This window comes from Ailuropoda melanoleuca, chromosome 5 (assembly GCF_002007445.2).
Source record: "Ailuropoda melanoleuca isolate Jingjing chromosome 5, ASM200744v2, whole genome shotgun sequence".
NCBI classification, from domain to species: Eukaryota; Metazoa; Chordata; class Mammalia; order Carnivora; family Ursidae; genus Ailuropoda; species Ailuropoda melanoleuca.
In genome coordinates this window covers 103286967-103310963 of record NC_048222.1, presented here as the reverse complement: position 1 = coordinate 103310963, position 23997 = coordinate 103286967, and the positions used below count along the sequence as shown (strand labels likewise).

At 43.0% G+C, this 23997-nt stretch overlaps 1 protein-coding gene across 2 annotated transcripts in view; it reads right to left on the bottom strand.

Moving 5' to 3' along the window:
• Positions 1-409: 409 nt before the first annotated feature.
• TMEM154 (transmembrane protein 154) overlaps positions 410-23997 on the bottom strand; it is a 36905-nt gene continuing 13317 nt past the window's right edge. Inside the window, exons 2-7 of one of the 2 annotated variants that reach the window (XM_034661522.1) lie at positions 23393-23662; positions 23261-23299; positions 17732-17759; positions 16275-16360; positions 14382-14439; positions 410-5007 (exon numbers count right to left, since the gene is read on the bottom strand). In XM_034661522.1, the coding sequence (XP_034517413.1) occupies positions 4992-5007; positions 14382-14439; positions 16275-16360; positions 17732-17759; positions 23261-23299; positions 23393-23662 (497 nt within the window). In that variant the 3' untranslated portion in view covers positions 410-4991. The remainder of the gene's footprint in view (positions 5008-14381; positions 14440-16274; positions 16361-17731; positions 17760-23260; positions 23300-23392; positions 23663-23997) is intronic. The other variant, XM_034661523.1, reaches the window with a different exon arrangement.

Genomic DNA, 23997 nt, shown 5'->3' with positions numbered 1-23997 from the left:
GGGGATCTTTCTGCTCATTGTTCGTCAATGTGCTGACTACTTTTTGTGACCTGCAAGAACGCATCCTTATTCAAAGACGTCTTCATATAATCTGTGTGTGGTGAACCTACCTCTCAGCCTTGCTCTAACTATTATAATGTCAATGCGTAGAAAATGAAATTAGGATTAAAGGCACGAAGAAAAGTAATCAGGACAAAGAGAAGGCTTTAGTTCTGAGATTTTTCTGTTTTTACTAAAAATACTTTTAAAAATTACATTCCATAGACAATTAAAATTTCATTTCTCAATTTAAAAATATTTTGCAAAGAAAAAAAGACAAGACTGTGTTATGGTATCTTTTAGATATGTAGAAAATCCGATTAATTTTTAAGGTAGATAATTTTGTATAAAACAGGCTCAATTCTATAAGAACTTTTAGAACTGGCATTGCTTCATTTATTTAAAGAGGTATACAGATCAAAAGAGCATAATTATCAAAGGTAACAATCCTTCTTTTTCATAGTCACAGAAGTTAAATTATAAGAATTTTTCTCTAAAAAGATGTTTAATTCACCCCTTTACTCTCAGTCAGCAACATTTTAGTAAACAAATACCTTACCTTCAAATGAACATCTATTTTAAATGTTAATATACATTAATTACATAGAAACTAATGTCAAAGATATTCTTTATTCCTATCTTATAGTGCTTTTTTTTCAATTAAATTTAGAAATCCTTTTAAGTCGATCACTGATGATTGAGCAATTTAGCATACAAGCAGGTATGGACTTATTCATTTTTTTAACCAAAAATCATGCAGCTGAGAATAGAGCAATTTATACAAATACATATGTATATCTGACATTTCTAAAGCCATCAGCTGTAAAGGAAAAATATTATCATGTATAGTATTCTCAGCATACAAGGCAAGAGAAAAAACCCTAAAACCTTTAATCAGTCTTAAACCTTTAGTACTTGTGGGGTGCCTGGGTGAGTGACCAACTCTTGATTTTGGCTCAGGTCATGATCTCAGGGTCCTGGGGTCAAACCCCATGTTGGGCTCCATGCTGGGTGTGGAATCTGCTTGAGATTCTCTCTCTCCCTCTCCCTCCTCCCCTCCTTCTCTAAAAACAAACAAAAAGAAAAACAAAAAAACCCAACTTTAGTAGTTTTATAAATCAGTTCTAATCAGTAGTGATGGGGCCCTTTCTTACATGAGGCTTCCAAGGTTGAATTTCTACATTGAAGCCAAGTAGTAAATACAACATCTGATGATCTTACTGACCTTCTGAGGAAACACTTTCTACTGCTTGGAACATGAGAGAGTCTAATAAAATCATTTTACATTATTTTCACTTAACTTTAAAAACAAGATGCATACGTGCTAAATTACCAATGATCTACCCGATTATTTTTGAACTTGTTGGAAAATTAGAATCTCCTCTCTTTCTGAAAGCTGACATTTATTAAACACGTAGAGTTTTCCTAAGCTCTTGATGTTATTTATAATTTTAATTTATAAGTCAGAGTAATATGGTGATTACTCTCCATCTGATATTGACGCTGAAAAAAATGTTGCTTACTATTTGTAGTTTCTATGTATCAATCATTTAATTCTTGCCACGCAGACCAAAGGAGTGACAAATGTGAAGAATATGGTTTTGTAAAAGGTCCAATTATTTCACCTTGTAAAGTACCAGAGGCCAGTGATGATACTGTGATGGGGAGTGAGGAGTGTGATTACCTGAGCCCTCCACACCTGACGTCCAACTGAAGAGAATCCATTCACCTTGGTTGTCTTAACAGTTCAGTGTTGTATTTCTAAACCTGTACAGCACTGAAATGAAAGTCTTCATGTTATTGGATGTACTTCGGTTTAGAAATTGAACTTCCTAAAATATTTCAAAAAGACCTTAGAGCATCTATAGACTTGATTTTTGAAAGTTTAATTTTATATAACTGTATGGATTGCTATCCTGTGAATACGTTATTTAGAAAAGGTAATAAGGCAAAAACCAAAAGAAACCAAAAAAACCAAAAACAAAAACAAAACACTGATTCTCTACAAATAGCCACCCTCAAAAGGACTAAGAGGAAAATAAAATTTGGTACCAGATAGGAGAATTCCAAGGTAAGGTCAAAGAGCTGCTCAGACAAACAAGCAAGCAAATTGAGATAATTCATTGTTTGGATTATGCAATTATTAATAACCAATTGGACTAACTCCATTCCACACTATTACAGTGACTCTCCTGGTTACTTTAAAATTGAAGAAATATAACCTATGAGTGACGCTAGTCTGGCCTGCCCATTGTACCTAGTACATGGAACCCCAGGATTCAGCCTGAGTATCTCTAGGTGTGAAAACATGGCATGTGTAAATTTAATTCAGCATAAAATTTCAATGTTTTCCCCACAATGAGAATTTCAGCAGTGTCATCCTAGTATGTAACCACACCTTATCGCTCCAGTACATTCAGAATTTGTATCAATTCGGACAGAAATTGAAACTAAAGTCTGTATTTTCTGTTTAATCATCATAGGGGCCTCCTTCCAGAGATGGTGTAAACTGATAGTTTAAACAACCCAAATTAAAAAATAGACAAAAGCCTTTTTAAAGCATCCATTTACATTGCTAGAGGCATTTGCCTCCCCCTCCCCCCACCCCGAACCATAGATACAAAGTTTGATCCATGGCTTATTCCTGTGTTTGGATAACAATGAGCTCCCCAGAAAGAGGAGTCACATCATTGAGTTAAGAGTAACAGACTGATATTCTTACATATTTATTAAAACAAGTTTCCTGAGAAGTTCGACTCAACAATATTGTTAAACCTGGTTTGCTTAAAATGTACAAAAATGCATTTTATATATATATATATATATGATACCTATTGATTGAACAGTAATAAAAAGATACAGGGTGCTAGGATTGACCCTTCACTGCTTTGGTTCATATATCTTGCCAGAATAATCTCCCTTTAAAAAAATGCCTTATATACTGTGCAGTTATAGAGGTTAGTACATTTTTCAGACATAAATTGAATGACGTGTTGCTGAAGCCTGCTTCTTCTGGAATTTGAAATGATCTTAAATACCGAATGAGAATATTTTAATCCTATCATAAAATATTGCTTCATCAAAATGAGATTCCAAGACCCCTTATAGTTCTCTGGACTTCTAAGTCGCATTATTTGATAGTCTCGGATAAAATGTACAGGCCTCAGTGTTCACCACAAATCCTGGATACTTAGAGAGAGAAGCAATCTGAGGCTCTTCTGAGAGTCAAAATGTTGAGAAGAAACAAAGTAACAAAATAGGCAGAAAGGATGATTCAGAAAAGTGGCAATCTTGGCATAAATATCTGGGAGTCGCTGTGGACCCCACATTGAATATGTGTGCAGAACAGAAGAGAAAACAAAAATGCCATATTAGGAGGTGCTAATGAGAATATGGCAGATAAATCGGTTGAAATTATATACCACTGTCTTTTGCCAAAGCTCTGTCAAGTCCCAGGATAGCATGATAGCAGTGGTTAAACACGACGACCAGATCGTTTTCTTTCATTGTGCGGAAAGATCTCCCCGGCTTTGGAACTCTGCCTTTAAAACTATGGGCACAGTTCGGAAGGCGAGTACGCCAGAGGGATTCCAAAAGGGAGGAGGGGGCGGTTTTTGTTCTGTACGAAGGCAGCCTTTCAAACACAAGACCCCCAGTTCAGCAGCAAATGTTTGGCGAACCTCATCTCCCCTCAGTTTACATGTAGAGAGTAAAATAAATAAAGTTTTCATTCTTTACTTCTTCCCTGGAATAAAATACCAGGTGTTGTAGAAAAGCTGAGGACTCCCAATTTGCTAGATTGCTTTAAAGGTCAGAAGTGGAGAATTAGGGATTAAAGGAGGATTGATGTTACGTGAGTGGGAGTGATAAGCAGGCCCTTCTGCCCTCAGCGCCATTGCTTCTTGTAAAGGACGTCAACACACACCAGGGGGACCGTCCTCTCTGACGGGCTCATAGTGGCCTTCCGGAGAGCTGTGTCGAGGACAACGCGAGGCTTGTCCCAGCTGGACGGGAAAGGGCTCTGAGTGATATCTGCCACAAGCATAGGGATTTCCTATTCCTATTCTGTTTGTTTCAAATGACCTTAACCATCTCCGAAACAGAAGGTTGACAGCTGAGGCCCCCGTGCACCTGTATTCGTTACATACCACGGGCAAGGGAGGTGTGGTGAGAGCAAGAATGAGCTTGGGGGGAAATGCGAACAAGCAGGTGGTTTTAGCTGAGAAGGAAATCACTTTGCTCTCTCACTGAAGATTCCTAGTGCTCCGAGAAGGTCCCAAGGGATCTGGCCAACTCAGAGTCCTCGAGGCACCCAACAGCATCTCCTCAGGACGGTGGCCTCTCTCACTATGTCTTCCGGGCAGGTAGCTGAGAATATCGAGCCCCTGCAATGATGTATACAGTGAAACACCCGCTTTGTTTTCTGTCTTTTGCATAATGTAACTCACCCTGAGGAAAGTTCCTGCTGAATGCAGATGACCTATCAGAGGGCTTGACTAATCAGAGGAAATTATCCAGAGCTAATTAGGTAATAAGGTGACCCAGAAGGAAGCCATATATAAAACAGCTTCCTGATTGAAACTCCAAGGAATGAAGAAGCAGAAAGGTAACAAAGACCCAGAGAGCGTGGCCGGAGTGAGTCCAGGCAGCGAGAGGTTGGCCGAGAGGAGGGCAGAGGCCCTGATGAGAGGTGAAAACCACGTGCTTCCTCCTCCCTCAGAGGTCATCATGCACGGCAGCCAAGCCTCTTCCTAGCGCTTCTCAATCGTGCATTCTTCCAAGTACAGGTGATGCCATCATTAGGAAGAGTGGGCATTGGAAGAAACAGCAAAAGGTTCTTGTCTATGTTGATCTGAAATTAATTAAATTCGCATCCTCTTCATCATCTGCTGGCAGGCTCGGCAGGCTCCCTCCAGGCCGCTTCTCTTGGAAAACATTAGCACCATTCACTTTCAGGATTCATTGTCACTGTGAAAAACAGAACAATCGTGTATTTCCAAGAAGCTACCGACAGCTGGTCACTCCACTGTGAAGGTGACTCAAGAAAACATAAACAGTCAGGAAGCCAACAGTGCCCAGCTTATGATTTCTGAAACAAAGGTTGGTTTGGATTTTACATTTGATCCCTGAGGAAGAAATCCATGAAAGCCAAGAAATAATCCCTGGCTCTTGTTCTAATATCCCTCCCTAGTGCCGATGTGGAGACAACCAGATGGAGTTGGGGGTTCCCCCCCTTTAATTAAATCTAATCCCATTCTCTATGAATAGATGCCAAATTACTTTTTTTTTTCCTTTTTAAAAAATTTCCATGTGTTGTTTTTTCTCTGGAGTTTGTGGTCCTGGCGTGTTTTCAAAAGCCCCTTTTGCTCATATCCCCAAAAGATCTGGAGGTGACTTCTCAGTGTCATTTAGAATTCAGTCATTGGACATCTTGGGGTGTGAGGAGACATAAACTAGGGACATGGTGTTCGGACATGACTGCGCTGGCAGGCTAACTTGTGCTTTTGTTTCTAACTAGACTACCTTGGCCACATATCTGGCTCGGCAGCTTTTCCCCAATGAGACCATGCCTCCACCCATGTCTCCTGGAAAGCAGGTCACTCTACCTCTCCTCCCACTTCTTTTCAGTTTTGTGTCCCATCGCTCAAATCCCAGAATATCCCTACTTGAAGTCACCTTTGTCTCCAAGAAAGTGCCTGAATGATACTAGAAAACAGAACCTCACATCTCCTTAGCTCACAGGCGTGTATAGTCTGCAACCAACTAGATTCATCTGACTCCTATTCCAGAGCTCTCCTGCTCAGGGAGACAGCCTGAGTTTCCAAAAGGACTGAAGCAAACTGATAAATAGATCTATCCATGGAAGGAGAGGGTAAACGTATGTATGGTTACATGTTTGTGTTGTGAAGATGAGGGAAGAAGCTGGGATTAAGGATGGGCAATCGATGGGAAAGGGGAAGGCGGACAGCTGTGAATAAAAGGAACTTCTGTAGCAAAACTTACTTGAAATGGAAAGCTGATGGAAAATTAAGACACTTTTTAGCCAAAGAGCAGATGTAACCACCCCTTCACTTCAGTGACCCTGAACTACTCTTAACCTGGACAAGGAGGTTCCATTTCTTGGAAATTGGGTGGTAGCAGGATATTATTTCCAAGATCCAGGAGGTCATCTCTATAGCACCTAAGTCTCTTTCTTTCTGCGGCCTTTTCTTGAAATTTCAGCCACCCTAAGCAGAGTATAACGCAGAGCAGGATAGCAATGGGTGCAAGCCCTCTTTTGTCTACAGCCCTGATCTGCACCCAGCTGTCCTAACAGAAGTGATTTTTTAAAGTATTAGAAAGCCAATCCATAGTCTTTGTTGACAAAATAAATACAAATAAGCGAAACAAAAATACTAACGATCTTACTACAGTTATCATCTCGGTGTGTACTCTTCCAAACTTCCTTTGATAATGATATACATTCTTTTTGTACAAAAATGGGATCATATTATGCATTTCGTGCTGTCATCTGCTTTTCTCACCGTCATTCACATACAGACATCATTCCTTGCTAATAAATATACAATATCTTTTTAGTGGCCACAGAGCCTGCCATTGTCTCACCAGACCAAAAACCATTTTTTAAACTATATCCTTACGGTTAAACGTGTAGGCTATTTCAGATTGTTAGTTTTTATTTAGTATAAAAAAATCTTTGCACACTTCCAATTGTTACCTTTGCATAAACATACCTAGGAGGGGAATTGCCAGGTTAAAATGTATGCCATTTTAAAGCTTGAACGGCCCATTGTCAAATTAACCCCTTCCTAGACATTTTGCACAATCTACCTTCCTCCCTACGGTTTCTTCAGGGAGATTTCCTGTCCCCGCATCCTTTCCAAAACTGGGTATTATTATTCTCATCTTTTATTGATCCAATAGGTGAAAATAGTTTACTTTTTTATGATTTCTAAGAAAAGTAAACATTTTTTAAAGCTCTATTGGTAATTTTGACTTCTTCTTTTGCTAAATTGCTTATTGATAATTTTTACTCATATTTAAAAGGGGACTACTATCTTTTTATTGGTTCGTGTATTAAGAATGATAATTTTTGTTCCATATATATATATATATTGCAAATACTTTTCCCCAGTTTTCCTTTTCCTTCTAATTCTAGTTATTGTTTTTTTGAAGTAAAGAAATTTTGAGTTTTTAATGTAGCTCAAATCTATGTTTTTTTCTTAAGGATTTATTTATTTATTTTAGAGAGAGAGTGTGCGTGTGAATGGGGGAGGGGGCAGGTGGAAAGGGAGAGAGAGGAGCTCTAGCAGACTCCCCGCTGAACATGGAGCCCCTTGTGGGGCTCGATCTCACAGCCATGAGATCAAGACCTGAGCCCAAATCAAGAGTTGGACACTTAACTGACAGAGCCACCCATGCGCTCCTACATCTATGCTTTTCTGATATGGTTTTTGACTTGTGTGGCATGCTTTCAACCCATCCCCACCTTAAAGTTGTAATAATATTTATCTATATTTTTTCTGGACTTTTTTCCTCTTTTTTAACATTAAAACTTATTTGGAGTCTATTTCAATCTAAAGCATGAGACAGCTCTAAATTTTGATCAGTACATTGTGGAGTCTTTCAGGAGTACAGTATGTCTCTATTTTTTAAAAATTTTGTATGTCCCTCCATAAAACTGAACGATTTCTTTTTATATTATGCCATGCATTTTTTTGGTTAAGTTTATGCCACAGTATTTCACATCTCATGTTGTGTTTGCAGTAGTATGCATGCTAGTATGTGCTGACAGTGGCTCTTTTACACGGTAGAAAAGAGCACAGGGTCAGATGGCCGGAGTTTGAATCAGGGCTCAGCCACCTCCTTGCTGAGTGACCTTGGGCAAGCCAGCTTTTCTTAGCCTAAGTTTTCTGTTTTCCTCTCACCCACAAAACATACATCATAATGCCACGCACTTTATAGGTTATTGTAAAGAATAAGTGAGCCTGGGTGGCTCAGTCGGTGAAGCATCTGCCTTTGGCTCAGGTCATGATCCCAGGGTCCTGGGATCAAGCTTTGTGTTAGGGTCCCTGCTCCATGGAGAGCCTGCTTCTCCCTCTGCCATTGCCGCTCCCCCTGCTTGTGCTCTCTCTCTGTCTCTCTCTGTGTCAAATAAATAAATAAAATCTTAAGAAGAAGAAGAAGAAGAGAGCAAATCTAAAGGCGGCTCTCTGCCACATGCCTGACATGCAAACGCACGGACGCACGTTCTCCTTTTGCAGATTCTAGGCCAGCAAGGCTTTGTTGCTTCAACACAAGCTTCAACACGGCTTCAAAGGCTTTGAGAAACCACCTTCCAAAAACAAACTTTCTGTTTCTGAGGAGAAAGCACGTAAGTGGGGCTTGTTGAGAACACCCTCGAAGCATTTCGAAGGCAGAGCGTGTGACGCCGTCCCCCGACCCGAGCTTGTTTACTGCGGGCGCCGAAGAGCCCGGGAGCTCCCACGGCACGGGCTGCTCAGCTCCGTGACGGTGAGCCGTGCGCCGGCCATACACGCCCCCCCAGCGCACACCAGTTGCTCGCGCGGTGGGACATCGGGTCCTGCCTGGTGTCCCGCTCTCACGGGCACGTTCTGGGGGGCGGGGGGGCTGCCGCGGCCGGGTCCTGGCCCACCACCTAGGCCTGGAGGCGTTGTCGCTCGCTCGGTCCCTGATTTAGTTAGACGTGTTCCCTGCTGGCTTTGCGGCCATTCGTCATCTCTGTGAAATGAGCAAGGAAGCCCGGGCGTTTTGGACGCTGGCAACTCCTAGAGTTCCCTGTTAAAAATACCTTGGCAACCTGCCACACGATTACAACAAATAAAATCCGCGATCCTGCCGCAAACCTCTACTGCTCGCCTCGGTGTTAATTCTGGCAGCTTTAGTGTCTTGCCGACGACAGTGGCATTCGTGAGTAATTTCTCTCAGAGGGTTGCAGAGATATTTTGAGAATGTGGGACAGCTTCCCCAAAAGCCTTTAGAGTAACAGGCCTACCAACTGTAACAACAAATTGAACTGATGACAAAGCATCATCTTACGATTTTTAAGAAAGCATCTAATGGGAACGCTAGCAGTGAAATGAGGGCAGAGGCAGCTCCAAACACCTTGTTTCCTAACTGCCCCTGGGTCGCAGGAGGGAGCAGATCAGCCGTCTTTGTTCTCCGGACCCGTTCATCTTCTAATACCGCCTCTGTATGACCACTTCTAACGTTCCCTAGCTCCGAAGATGGCAATCAACCTGCATTAAATCTTTCCGTGTTATCATGCTCCCTAACTTGGTTTTGGGGCAAAGCAGAGCTCGGTATAACGCAAAGTCACGTAATGATTAGATCATGCTCTCTTTCTCTTCATCAATATAACCTCCCTTCCCCTTCCTGAAAGGGGCCTGGCCCGCCGGGGGCAGGGGGTAGGGGGAATTATAGAGGTCACACATCTGGCTAACATCACAGCCAGGCCTAAAATTCATCCAACACACATAGATCATGCCCGCTGCAGACATAATCTGGGCCACTATTCAAGCAATGCTGTGGTTTATTAAATTTAATACAGCTTCCCTCACCCACCACGTGCATACGCAGGCACGCAGGCACACACGCACGCACAAGCGCACACACACACACGCATGCACCCCTGCATTTTAACAATGTTATCTGAGGTTATCATCCTGTGGGATTATAAGCGNATGCATACGCAGGCACGCAGGCACACACGCACGCACAAGCGCACACACACACGCATGCACCCCTGCATTTTAACAATGTTATCTGAGGTTATCATCCTGTGGGATTATAAGCGGTTACATTATGACCCTTATATGTCACGTTTATCCTTCATAATACAGAGCTCAGATTTGAGGGAAACCAGTTGCCACCCAGTACACTTCCTATTGAATACTTGTTGAGTTTTAAAGGACTTTTGAGAGTCTAGAAAGGAAAAAAGGAAAAAAACTCATAAAGAAAATAACTAGAAGTGGCCACAGAGATTTACTTGAGTGGAGAGGCCAAAACAGTTGGCCAAAACTGCTGTTTTCTCGCAATTAATGGTTCAGTCTTGTCAATGACTACATGAGATGATGGATACGTCACTCACCAGATACTCTCATGTATTAGCCTCATGGTGGCTGCCTTTCTTGCTGTGGAGTGTCCCTTCTATTTTTTAAGCTCTAATTTGTCTTTTAATTTGTGGAATGTCTCTTATCCTAACTAATTAATAAAAGAAAAAGAAAATGTACTTTAAAAGACACATTGAGTTTTATCATAAACTTACTGTGTAAATTGGACAAATCACTTAACCTCTCTGATTCCAGGTTACTCATACAGATTATTTCATTTTAACAGGTTGAACCGTCATGATGTAGACCATGCCAGGCACCTATTAGGTGTTCAGTAAATATATTTTGTAAAACTACATCAACAATCATACTTTAAACAAAAAAAAAAAAGAGAGAGAGAGAGAGACAAAGAGAAGAGCAGAAACAGGAAGAAATTCCCAAAATTCTTTATTAAACTAACCTAGATTTTCCTAAGAAATACTGAAGTGATCCATTTTTAAGTCACTGAGCTCAGACATGAATCATAAAATAAACAATAGAATTATTACAAAACCAGGACAGGTAGGCTATTATTTACCCTCTCTGACTAGCTAACTTCCTAGGTGAGAGTGCCTAGGCTTCTGCTATGTATAAAATGCTCTATTAAGTGTCTTCTTATTTTTTGTTATTGATGTGCTTTCAAAATCCTAAATCCACTTGGATGGAACCAAATTGATTTTTTCCCTTGTCTTTCCTCTATTACTCAATATAAACTCATCACGGTGGCCAACTGGCATAAAGGGAAAAAAGACGGACATTTGGCTAATATTTGCAATTCCTTTTCTGTGGTTATTCACCTAAGCTCACAGAGACAGAAACACCGAGTTTGCAGGAAATTGTCCAGCTATAAAGGCTTCAGGAAGAAGGGCCAGGCTGGCTAGACCTTAAGCACTGTGATGAAAGGGATTCTATCCTTCATGTGGTTACAACTATCTAGGGGCATTCAGGAAGATGCTGGGAGGGTTCGGGTAGACAATGAGGGAGTACATTCTTCACAGAGAATTCAAACAATAATAAAACCAACTCAATAGATCTGCTTTCTGTTATCACCAAGTGCTGGCAAAGCTTAACAATGCCACTGATGAGATTCTCTTCAACTCCAGGGCAGACCTCTCCCGCTGCCCCGCCACACCCCCCTGGACACTATTTCACCGACACTATTCCCACTACTCTTACAATCCCTCACACGTAACAGATAAGAATTAGGGGGGAAATGCTAAGGTAGGAAATAAGAACATATAACCCCCCCTCCTCCACAATTCGTCTGTTATCTTTCCCCACTGATTTTCTAAAGACCTGAAAACCACAGTATAAACTTCCCAGAGTGCTTTGTAGGTCTCCCGCCCTCATGAAAGTCCTGTGCTAAGTGTTAGATTCCACAGCATGAAAGAAAACGTCCATTCCATGAGGACAGGGCAAAGTAATGAACAATGCCTGTCCAATGGGATATGTGGGAAAAGATCTGAGAGACCTGAGACCATGGACCCTAATGAGAAAAGCCTTCACACCTAGTGCGGTGCATTAAGGGTGGGGTGGTGACCAGATTGACTCCTTTTTCCAGAAGTACATGAACTTTATATATAACAGAGGTTCTGTGTCAGGGTGTCTTTCTAGCATCAAGAAGGATTGAACTCTTTAAGTGGGTTCTGGATGTCTTACTGTAGTAAGAGGATGGAGATGTGTGTTTTCCACTAAGCTCACTCTCCAGTGGCTGTTGGGTACTTTCTGAAGCATTGTGGTCACTGGCACGCTGCTTGAACGGTAGAGGAAGGATGAGCCGCAAATGTAAAAGCCAATGGGGAACTTAGGGGGTAATGATGTGTCAAAGTACGTTAGCTGATTGGGACAAATGTGCCCCTCTGGTGTGGGACACCAATGGTCAGGGAGGCTGTGCATGTGTGGGGGTCGGGAGTATATGGGAACTCTGTAATTTCTGCTCATTTTCCTGTACACCTGAAACTGCTCTAAAATGGAAAAGCCTTTTTTTTTTTTAAATGCCCCAACCTCCAATATGGGTGTGCCTGGGCCTTTGGACACAGGCTCCTTAGCCCAAAAGGCAGTGAATTTATGTATATCAATTTTAAGCTAATAATAATAATACCAGGGACACCTGGGTGGCTCAGTTGGTTAAGCATCTGCTTTCGGCTCAGGTCATGATCTCGAGGTCCTGGGTTGGAGCCCCGCATCAGGCTGCCCGAGGGAGCCTGCTTCCCCCTTTGCTGCCCACCCCCTCACGAGTGCTCTCTCTCTCTCTCTCTCTCTCTCTCAGACAAATAAATAAATAACATCTTTAATAATAATAATAATACCAATACTTATTGAGAGTCTATTTTGTGTCAGGCTTTGTTCTCAGTGCTTTGTATCTTTCTGAGTTTTTAGTGACTAAAAATTGGATTTGCTTTACAATCTTGTACTGCTCTTTGAGTAATCAGAAAGTCCCTATAGCACCAGGGCCTTGGGACTTGCCACTGCTCGTTCCGTAATGCCGGTGCCGGCCTCACTAAGAGGGAACGAGGTGAAGCCGGACTGTCGTCCTATGAATTGAAGCCAGGCGGATCTGGACCAATGGAGGAAGGTAGACATGCACCTTAAAAACAACAGTTTAGCATAAAGCAGCCCTCCAAATAGGATAAGGCTTTTTGTTTTACAGGCAGAAATGAGTTCGAGCTTATTTTCCAAGACCAACTTTTCAATATTTCAGAAATGTGATTTCTAAGATGCTTTCACAACCATGTAATCCTCTAACATTCAGTTTCTTCTATGTTGCCAATAATTTCAAAGATCAAGAGGCAGGTACATAAAAACCACTGATGTTTCGCATCATTTGAGGGTGCCCGTCAGAGATAAGGTAACAAGATATTTATAGGGTTTCGGCGGTGATGTGGGTGAGCCCCACACTGGGCATACACAGTGACTCATTTTTAAGTAATATGAAAACGCGGAGAAAATACTCCTTTTTCATTCCCTTTGTGATATTCCCCTAGCATTTTCTTTTCTTTCGTCTGCTTGCTAATATCTGGCATCTCATTTAAATGATGAATTTTTAACATGCAGATACCTGGACAGGTAATAATGACTGAAATCTTCAATACGAAGTGGATTTCCACGTCAGAGCTGAGGCTTGCCTCGGTAGGACTCTGGGGGCCTGATGTGTGAGATGTGGGGTGACCGCCTCTCAGACAAGGTTACGGGAAAGGTGCAGAATAAGAGTTCAGGAGACAAACATCTGACGGCCCCAGTCACTACTGACTATCAGTCCTCCCCTGTGCTGTTCCAGCCTCAGGGCCTGCCCAGCAACAAGTGACTCCGGTCTGGAAGCATCTAAGATGACTGGCACAGGACCTTTGGTTAACATGGAGGGAGAGCAGACGGGTGGTGTTTTTCCTGCTTGAAAGTTTCTTCTATTTATTCCCACAGAAGTGTAAAGTCTCAGTTACAGGATCAGTCACGTTCTTTGCTCACCGATCACCTCTGAGTCATCCCCTACTAACAACTTGGCGCCCCCCAAATCACAGTGCTGCCACGTGGCACAAGTCCCCGAGCTGCTGTATCATCAGCCCTTTCTCCTGCGACACTTCTCAGGTCCTGACCAACCAATTCTCTGATCAAAAACACCCATACATGGTTATTTCCTTCCTCACAAACAGTAACATTTAAACAAGATTACGGTGTCCTGAACGCCACCCAAGCCCTGGACGCTAGAATCTTCTATCAAGCAGAGCCACCTAGTGGTAGGATGGAATACGTTTATTAAATTCTCGTTTAATTTCTCTCCTACACCAACCATCCAATCCAGATGGGGTTTTGTTTTGCTTTGTTTTTCATATGTTCATTTTGCTCACTCTTATTTACGGTTATCCCCTTTAAGACGGCCACTTCCATCTGTTTTCCTCACCAAACATTTCTTCATCCAAGCTAAACAAACCTATAGTTTGTTACAATCACAAAGTTTCATGACTAAAACGGAAACCGACTCAACAGTGTGTCTTTCCAAGGGCAAGAAAATGCCAATTCTAATTACTTCTAAAGATGAAGTCACTAGGAAATTTACTTTGCATTTTTCTGTTTGCCGTAACTCACACTTTCTTTTCTCCACATGACACACACATATACCCATGTAAATTGTCACTTAAAATTTATAGGCACAGAGACGGTAAGCAAAAGGGCTCTACCGTGGTCTCCCACCCCCTCCCCCATACACCCATCCTCAACAGTGGGAACGAGAAGTACCTTGGGTTGTGGTTTGATTCCTTTTCTTCCTTTAAAGTAGGTAAACATTCACAGTCAGCTAGGACAGAGAAAAAGCAAACTCATTGTTAGTCACCAAAATTCTATTTTCTATCCACAAAACTCTTACATTTGAGCCTCACATTTCCCTGATCTGTATGGTTACTTGTGCAGAAATGGCCTCACTAGGGAGTTCCAGAGGTTAAAAGATTAATGATGGCGAGGATCTTGAAATGGAAAAAGCATTAGTAGCACAGATGCAAGACTTCAACATGCCTCTGGCCCTGTTGGAAAGCGCACAATTCATCACTGCTTGGTTATTCAGTCCCTGAAGAACCCCACTGTTGCTCCAAAAGCTAGATCTGCATGCTTCACGTTCGACACTGGAATAAAATAGCTTCGCCAGGGGTCCTGATGTGCCCACGGAGTGATTTCCGTCAGGATGCCCAATCGAAAAGCAGCAGGTAGAGTGAGAAAAAACTAACCTTCTTAAAGTTGTCAGAGTTCCCTCCCATGAAGCCACAGTTATTTTTAAGGACAAACAAAAATCCATCGGCTCCCTCATGTATGTGTCAAAATTTCTCTCTACTGTAGTTGTTAAATAGAAATGCGTTTTTCCAGGTTTCTGGTTTAGTGAAGGTAATAGGATCCTGAATGTGTATGAGAATGATCTCAGGCGCAAAAGGACATACGGCAAATGATTAAGAGAGGTGCTCTTTGGGGGTATAATTTTTTTTCTTCTTTCTACCTTTTTTTTTTTTTTTTGCTTTTTCCAAATTATATTATGTAGGTATATCATCTAAAAACAACAAAATGAAACTACCTTCAGGATTATCTCAGTGACCCCTCCCTACCCTTAAATGCTTAACGGAGCTGTTCTTTCCTCCATATTGGGCTATGAAAAACTGTTCAGCTCAAAACTGTACAAGTTCATCGAATTGTTCTAATCTTTTGGAAAGCTTATGTTGATAAGCCTCGGGTACAATAATTCTGATGACAGGTGTCTGGATTTAGACTTCACTAGTGTTGAATCTGACAGACCCCAGAGTATTTTTTAAAGATGCATGTTAAAAATACAAATGCTATGGTAATATCAACAGTGGATTTTTTAATTTAATCTGAGCATTAAAATAATTTCTTGACTTTTTAAAGGAATTTTTAAAAGAAAAAACAGCTACCATCATTTTTTAAATCCGAGTATTGATTTAATGAAAAGTAAGGAACACATACAATTACTGGCAGATATCAACTGGCAAATAAATTCATGAAAATATTTATAATACCACCTATATTAGTGTTGTCCAACAGAACTTTCTATAGTGATGGAAATGTTCTACCTTTGTGCTGTATAATAGAGCAGTCTTGAGCCACAAGTGGCTACTGAACACTCAAAACATGGCTAGAGTGACCGAAGAACAAAATTTTTAACATTTTTTCATTTTTTAAAATTTTAATTTAAATCGCCACATATGGCTAGCATCTGTTGTGCTGGACAGCACTGATGTATGTAAACTGGATGTGGTAAAGTTTTATATCCATATACAGATGAAAGTCGCAGATCTCTAAATTCTGGAGTATATAAGGTAATGCCAGATGCTAACTTTTTCCAGATAATTTGGACCTGGAGAGTTCCTTGTTGGAAAAAAGACCATCTGCTTCTTTAAAGAGGCCATTTGAAAAGCTTGTACAAAAATAAAACCAAATGGTACCAAGGGATGCCCTATTCAAGCTGAGTCTTTAAGGATGGTCAGACCCACGGTCAGGATCTGCACATGCCAGCTCGAATGTGGACCGGGCTCACACCAGCACACTCCAGAATTTACGGGGTATTTTCTACAACTCCGGCAGCCTTCTCATACTAGAGAAGACAGAAAAAGCAACTTTAGGTGACCGTACCGTTTCTGTTCATGCTGTTCATCCACTTGTCCAGCTCTTCCATTTCGATTTCCATAACAGACGGTGTGTCCTCCTCAAAAATGGGGCTAAGGGGAGAGCAAAAACCGTGTTGAAACAAAAAGAAGTGTGGTGGAGTTTCCTTCGGGGAGAGCCTGGAAAGCTAAGTGGGAGAAGGGTGAAGTTGATGCCCTGTGTGACACTCCAGGGCAGCTGGCAGTTTGCCCCGTTCACATGTACCACACTCTCAAAGGAGGAAAGGCCAGAACTAAAATTAACCTTCCTCTATCACTGATCGGAAGACTGAGGGCACACAGCTCAAAGGGAGCCCAGGAGACCCTGACTGCGCCCCAGAAGGTGCAAAGTTGAGCCGCTGCTTCCACCGTGGGGATCCGCGGGGAGTTGCCCTGTTTAGCATTTTAGCCTTGCTTAATTTCACTTCCCTTTCTTTGAGGTTCCTGATCTGTGCCCCAGGTCAAGAGGCCACTGTGCACAGACTTTCCTCACCTCTCCTCTCAATTCCCAGGCTTTTCTGTCACGGGGAAATAGAGCCCTTGCTTTCAGAAACCCACCGCCCTCACTTACCAGGGCTGGGAGCCCACAGCTATGGGAAAGAAGCCCCCGGTTAATGTAAATGCGGTCAGGGAGGAGGACCACCAGCTCCGAACCACAGCGTGGGCGGGACACCGCGCAGAGGAAGTGAGCAAAGTGTCTAAAGAAGCAAGGTTACCGCGAGGGGGGGGGAAGCAGGAGGGGGTGACATGGCCCCAGAACAGCCTTCTGGTGGAATCTTGCTCTCTCTCTCTCACTCTTCCTCTCCTCTTCTCCCTATTTCTCCCCCTTCCTTCCCTCCCTCTCCCTCTCTCTTTATCTCTCCCCTCCTTCTCCTTGCTCCCTGGATCTCTCTGTCCCTTTCCCTCTCTCCCCCTCCCTCCCTCTCTCTGTCTCACACTCTCTTCCCTCACTCCCTGTTCCATCCTTCCTTCCTCTCCCCGCCCCATTCCTCTTCTTCCTCCCACCCCACCTTGGTTCTGCCGAATGTACTTCAGGCTTCTACCAGGGCTCTCCTCCTTTAATACAGGGAACATCTCTCCCCTGGTGATAAAATGTTTAACCAGATTAAACGAGCCGATGTCCTTGAAATACACCCAGGGTCAGAAAACTGAACTACGATGCATTCAGACCTGGAAGCAGTCAAAAAAGATTATTTTTCTGTAGAGGACCCTGTTCTTCACCCAGATCTACCACTGAATTGAGGTTGGGGGACTAGAGTGTATTGCCCTCCCCCCCCCCAGGCTGCTGAGGGCCCTCTCCTGGGGCCCAGAAAGCAAGCGGCTCCTCACGGGTCCCTCAAGGATGTCAGAACAAAAACTCTTAAAAAGGCAGATGGCTGTCTAATCTGCTCTTCTCCCTGATATCCTTGTCCTCACTGAGCTGGGTCAGAGGCAGTGGGGACTTACACTTTGATGTTTTCACTTCCCAGTTCACCTGAAGAGAAAAAATATAAAGGTCATCTTAGCTTTCATGGTCCATAACAACTTTTTATGTCAACAGCAGTTGAAATCTCCTTTACAAAGACAAGAGATGGCTTCAAATCGCATTTTTAAGGGAACAATAATTAACCTGAGTCAAACATGCGCCATATTGAAATGAGGTCCTCATCCACAGGAAATCTGTTTTTTTTAAAGATACGATGGTCCTCTGGGAGTGTTTACCTCAAATCAGAAGTTTAACCCTTTTTATTTTTTTAATTCATATGAAGAAGAAAACAGTGATGAGGGAAAGCAAGGGATAAACAGTGGTGAGGGAAAGCGAGGGAAAGTCAGACAAGAGGGATGGTTCCTTGGCCCTGTACCCCAAAATGTCCCGGTTCAAAACACCACTGTTGCATTTCCTTGTGACCCATGGAGCCCAACACTGTGACTGTCGCCTTGTCCCCGAGCAGGCTGTGGTGTACTCCATCAAGCTTCTGCTTGGAACTCTGCTCTCCCCCCTGCTGCTTGCTTGGCTGGACTTCTCACACCCTTCTGGTCTCCGTTTATACTCTTTCCTCAAGGAGCACTTACACCTGCAGTAGGGCCCACCTTTCCGGTCGTTCCCCAGCCCAGCGCCTTTCTTGCTCCTTTACAGCATTTCCCACAATTTGTCACTGATCAATCCATCTGCTTAATTTTGTCTGTCTCTCCCACTAAAACATAATTCCAAAAGGACAGAGCTCATGCCTGTCTTGTTCGCCCTGATGTCCCGTCACCTCCCATCCGGCTAGCACAGTACCTGCAAACACCCAGTAAATATGTATTGAATAAATGAGTGGGTCTTAATCTGGATGGTCCAACGTGGATTAAATTCATGCCCAATGTTTTGGACTTCATAATATAAAAACGAAGCTCTGAGCAAACCTGTTTTGTGTTGCTGTGGTTGAGGTGAGAACCAGGTAACAGTTTGTCAAATGCCCATCGGACTCCAGATGAACATGTGGCAAGGATCAGAGCCCAATGCCCCAGCTCCAGCTCTGTTTTGTTTGGCAGGGGAACCAATGCATCCAGAGAAACGAGGCAGTGATGTACATGAGTGGATAGTGTAGGCCCCTGCACCTTTTATGATGTGAAAACCATTGAGAAGCAAACCACTTTGCAGAGGTCTACCAAATGTTAGATTTTCCTGATCCTTGGCAATCAGAGGTCTCTTTTCGCCAGGCCTGCAGAAATGCAGGTCCCCATCGAGGAAACACATCCAGAAGGTACCTGGAACTGAGCTCCTGGCAGCCAGGCGCCGCTGTCATTTCCTGGGGGTTGGCAAGCTTTCGTGGCATTGCCAATCCAGGAAAGCTCGGCACAGATGGAAGTTTCATGCCATTACTCCTACCTTCCAGGGCCCTGGATTATGTCTTTCTGGCCCCTGGTAGGAATCTGAAGCTCCCTGCAGGTGGCTGATCCTCAGACACTTGGGCTGGGGGCAGGGGAGTATATTCAGCCTATATTTTTTATATACATATTTTTAATCTCAAATTGACCTGCTGTTTCCTTAAGGGATTTTACTATAAATAAAGTCCCTACACAATTGAGCCTCCCCTACAGGTGACCCATAAAGATCCCCTTGTTTTGTCACTTCCCCCCTTTCCCTCCCCCTCTTTTCCTGCTTAGTAACAACCCCCCCCACACACACACACTAATTTCTCAGCGAGCAAGTGGCCCCCCAGCCCCACCGTAGAAGGCAGGATTTATCTTAATAATTTGAGCGCCCGCAGGCTTTGTGGCGAGCAAAAGCTAACCCTACACGCAGATGATGGAAAAGTTTAAAAACCCATTACAGAAGTGCTCCAGATACGGCACATGTGAAACTCATGTAATCGGGATTCAAACAGAGCCAAAAGCCTTCTGTGGCCTCGCCTCCCCTGCTCCGAGACCGTTACCCTGGCCCAGCCACCATGGCAACAGAAAAACATCTGGGAGAGCTCACCGCAGCCGAGCATTAAACCAGGAGGGAGACCAATTACATGTCCCCAGCAATCAGGCCCTGCCTGCACCACTCCACCTGGCCTCTATCTCTTTATTAATAGCCATCTACTCCCTTTGCAACTGGAGGGCAAATGTGCCTCTTACACAACCCCCCACCTGCACTTGATTCCATTTCCCTCCTACGGTCCTTCCATTTCATACCCTCCTCCCCACTTTGTCCTCTGCCTCTGGTTCCCAGTTACACCCACTTAGCCCCCCCCTCCGCCGCCCCTGCCGTGTCCCCACCGTCAGCCACTCTCCTCTGTTCACCTTCAGGGGTGGGATTGCTGGGCTGTGGGGGTGGGGGCCAGAGCCCCACAGGAGACAGGCTTGCTTAGCTTTTTTTCTACAAAGAACCCTGAGCAAGACAGTCTTTCTAGAGATGTACTGAGCCGAGCCAGGGGTGGCGTTGCCACAGCCTGTTTAAAGTAATGCTTTTCTGCCAGCTGCTTTCCTTGCAGCTCTCAGAGAGACACAGCGCATCGAGACCCTTAATAAATGTTCAGTAAGAACAGCTGCAAACTTAAGTCCTGGAGGTCTAGGAAGAAGGGCAATAGAAAAGTGAATTACCAGCCTGCACTTCCCTTCTCCTGGACTTGAAATGGACAAGCCCAAAGGAAAAACGTGATTGCCAGTCGGAAGAAAGGTTCTTCCTAAAGGTGTTGGCCAGGTCTTCCCCAGTCATCAAATGTACAGGCTGACTTCCTTCTGGAGAAGAACACACTGGGCTCTATTCACGTGGGGGAGAAACCGATGTGTCTATTTCTAACTTTCTGAGGGGATATCAAACATGCCCTCCCACAAAACATTGTTTTGAGTGCTTTCCAAGCAAAATGCTGGTCTGACCCAACATGGTAGTTTTATTTTTCCTGGAAAAAAAATATTTAAATTACATTTTGTTAATTTGAACAGTCTCCTTTTATTTATTTTTTCAAGATTTATTTATTTAATTTTTAGAGAGCTGGGGGTGGGCACAGAGGGAGAGGGAGAGAGAATCTTAAGCAGACTCCCTGTTGAGCATGGAGCCTGATGTGGGGCTCGATCTCATGACCCTAAGAGCATGACCTGAGCCAAGAATCAAGAGTCCGGCGCTTAACCGACTGCGCCACACAGGCGCCCCTCTCCTTTTATGGACTTGCGTTATAGTGTCAAATATGAATGGGTGGACTTTGGCGGACAGTAGTGGTTAACTTTTCAGCATTGAGTTTGTTTGAAGAGATATCCATGGTTAAGAGATATCCATGCCTATCTATATTAAAGGAAATATTCAAATAAAGCTCTATCAAAACTTGTGATAAGCAATTGTTTTGAAATTTTAAGATTTGTGTGTTCTCTTAAAACGAGGCATATTTAAAACAAAAAGAATGTGCCCATTTGTATTAAGAAGAAGTTTCGAATTTGTTTTTATCTCTGAGAATAGGTAGGTGTTCTTCTAAAAAAGTGCTAACGCTGTTTCATTAGCTCGTTCATTCAACCACATTTATTGAGCAGCTAATAAATGTGTTGGGCTAGACACCCTGTCAGGTCAAAGGGACAGTCATAATAAAAAGCAGCAGCTAACACAATAAGCCAGCTGCTCTTTTTTCCTAAGTGGTTCACACAGATGAATCCATTTCATTCTCACCATGACTCCGTAAACCAGGTGTCCTATTTGCCCATTTCACAGATGAGGAAACCGAATCAGATGAGTCATAGAGCTAGGAGAAAAGCCAACCAGGCAGTGCGGTTCCAGAGCCCATACTCTAACCTCCACACCACACTATTAAACAAGATAGATAAGTTCTTGGTTCTCTTGGACCTTAAAGAGAACATAACCAAGTAAGAGAGACCAAAAAAAAAAAAAAAAAAAAAAGNTCATCCACTTTTGCCAACGTAAATACTGTGCACAGTAAGTGAGTAGTCTCACAGAAGAGGCGGTGATTCATTTTGCCCAGGGAGTGATTACTCAAGGCTTCATAAAAACTTCTAGAACTGGGCATGAAGAATAGGGTGGCAGTTTGCCAAGCAGACAAGACAGAAACCCCTAAACAGAAGGGTAGTGTCAGCCAGGCGTGTAAGCATCGTGAACGGGTAAGCCAGGCTCCGGGAACAGCAAAGACTTCTAGGGCAGCTCCAGGGTAGGACGCAGGAGCCCTCTGAGAAGGAGGCTGGTTCTTGATTGGGAATGGCTTTTGAACTTTGAGTTACTCCCTACAGAGTTCCATGAAAAAATCCCTTTCTGTCTTTAGAGCCTAAAAGCATGCACATTTGACTGGCCTCCCCCATCCTCCCCCCAAACCCCATGACATCATTATTGAAGACTGGCTGCAGGGCTATGGTTTAGGCAGGAAGTTCTTACTGTCCTTGAGGTTAAGAAAATGGGGTCTAGACAGCTCTGTTTGCTTTATTTTTCTCTTTAGCTTACAGAGGAGCTCCCATGTGACCACTGTTACTAGGTCACTCTGAAATTTCAAGCAGTGGAGAAACATGTGTATTTTCGACCCCCTTGGAATCTATTATATTGGCTCCCGCCAAGAAAGGTAATGCACACCAGGGCTTTTCCCTAGCTCGCATTTACCACACCTGCTGGCAAAATGGAAAATGACCGTTTCTAGCTCCTGTCAAGAGCTCAAAAGCTCTCCGGGTGTAAGGACAGTGAGCCAGGCCCGCAGGCCAAGGGCATGATCTCAAAGCCAGGGGTGCCCTGTTAGTGAGTGTGAGGGATATAGAGTGCGTTTTGTATGCACATATCAATACGTAGCTCACGCGAGATGGTCTCACCCCTTGAGTGATTTTTTGAATAACAAAAGGCTTCAACTTTTAAAAATCTAATTAGAGCCATTTTTACCAGCACGAGCCAAAAGTACTCAAGTCTGCTTTGGACTTAGAAGTACCCTGACACCTAGTATTTGTTGCTCCTAGATATGGAACTGAGTACTCCAAGAGGTATCTCTGACCTAGGGAATTCTCTGTCAGATTGGTTTCAGATCGATGCTGGTCATCTTCAGCCAACTAGGAATTTCATACAAAAGTTAGCGTAGCTTTAATGAGAATAAGAACAATGCTTTACTCAGGCATTTTCACAATCAAATTGGGATGTGGCATGGAGGAGAAAGTATTTTCCACAGAAACATACAGAATATATTATATATAACATACAGAATATACGGCAGAAGAATCCTCTTCTGATGGAGACGAGCCCAAGGTCTCAGCCTTCCATCCCCAACCCCAATCTGACCCACTGCTTCGCCATTTGAGTGTTTCCTCCAATTTAGGGAATGTTGCATGGACCTCTTGGCCAACATTAGACAGGGTCCTCATCTGGATTAAGTACAGAGATAACAGCTGTGTGTTGTAAATCTCAATTTAGGCTGAAGCCATTCTTTTTTTGAAAAAATAAGGGGAATTCATCATTTACTATTTTGTGCACTCCTGTTTGCTCAACTTTAAAACCTCTCCCTTCTTTGTCCTCCCCCACTCCCCACTCCGGACAGGCATTAGGATCGTACTCACATGTCTGTAAGACACTCTGAGATCCTTGGCTAGAAGGCTCTGTGTAAAAGAAGCAAAAAATACTTTGTTTTACTGATTGTTCCTTAACCCATGAAGTGATTGTCCAGAAATGGGGACATACAAAATATTTACCTTGTTTGTTCCTTTTTCTTTTATAGCGTATTACAATGATTATCACTGATAAAAATAGGAGGGCAAATAAAACCAGTGGGATCAACACCATTAATATAAACTCTAACTGATTTGCATCCTCCTCGTCAATGTAAATGTCGCTAAGACTTGAATTTGCCATGAATGCTCCTGTGGTCACCGCAGCAAATTTAAATGGACTATTAACATCTTCATCTCTGTGTTCGTCTTCCAGGGGCATATCTGCTGACTGTTCTGGTTCCTCAGAAGAATCTGGAGGGGCACACACAAAATTGAGATTGCCATGGAGACAAAGCTACTATGTTATGTTTTCAATGATTTTTAAATATATCCTACATGCATTCAGTGGTAAACTTGATCCCTGAGTTCCAGTTCAGTGTGACAGAATATTGATTTACCGTAAATGGAGCGCAAGCTGGGAGTATATTGAACATGGAATCAGAGCCCAGAGAGAAACCTCCCACAAATGCAGGCAGTTTATCCTTGACCAGGTACGTTAGACACACTTATGCAAAAGGCATTGAGAAGCTTTGTTGTGTCAAGGGTGATATTCCAGAACATCTCCTGTAGGGTATCATTGCTATTTC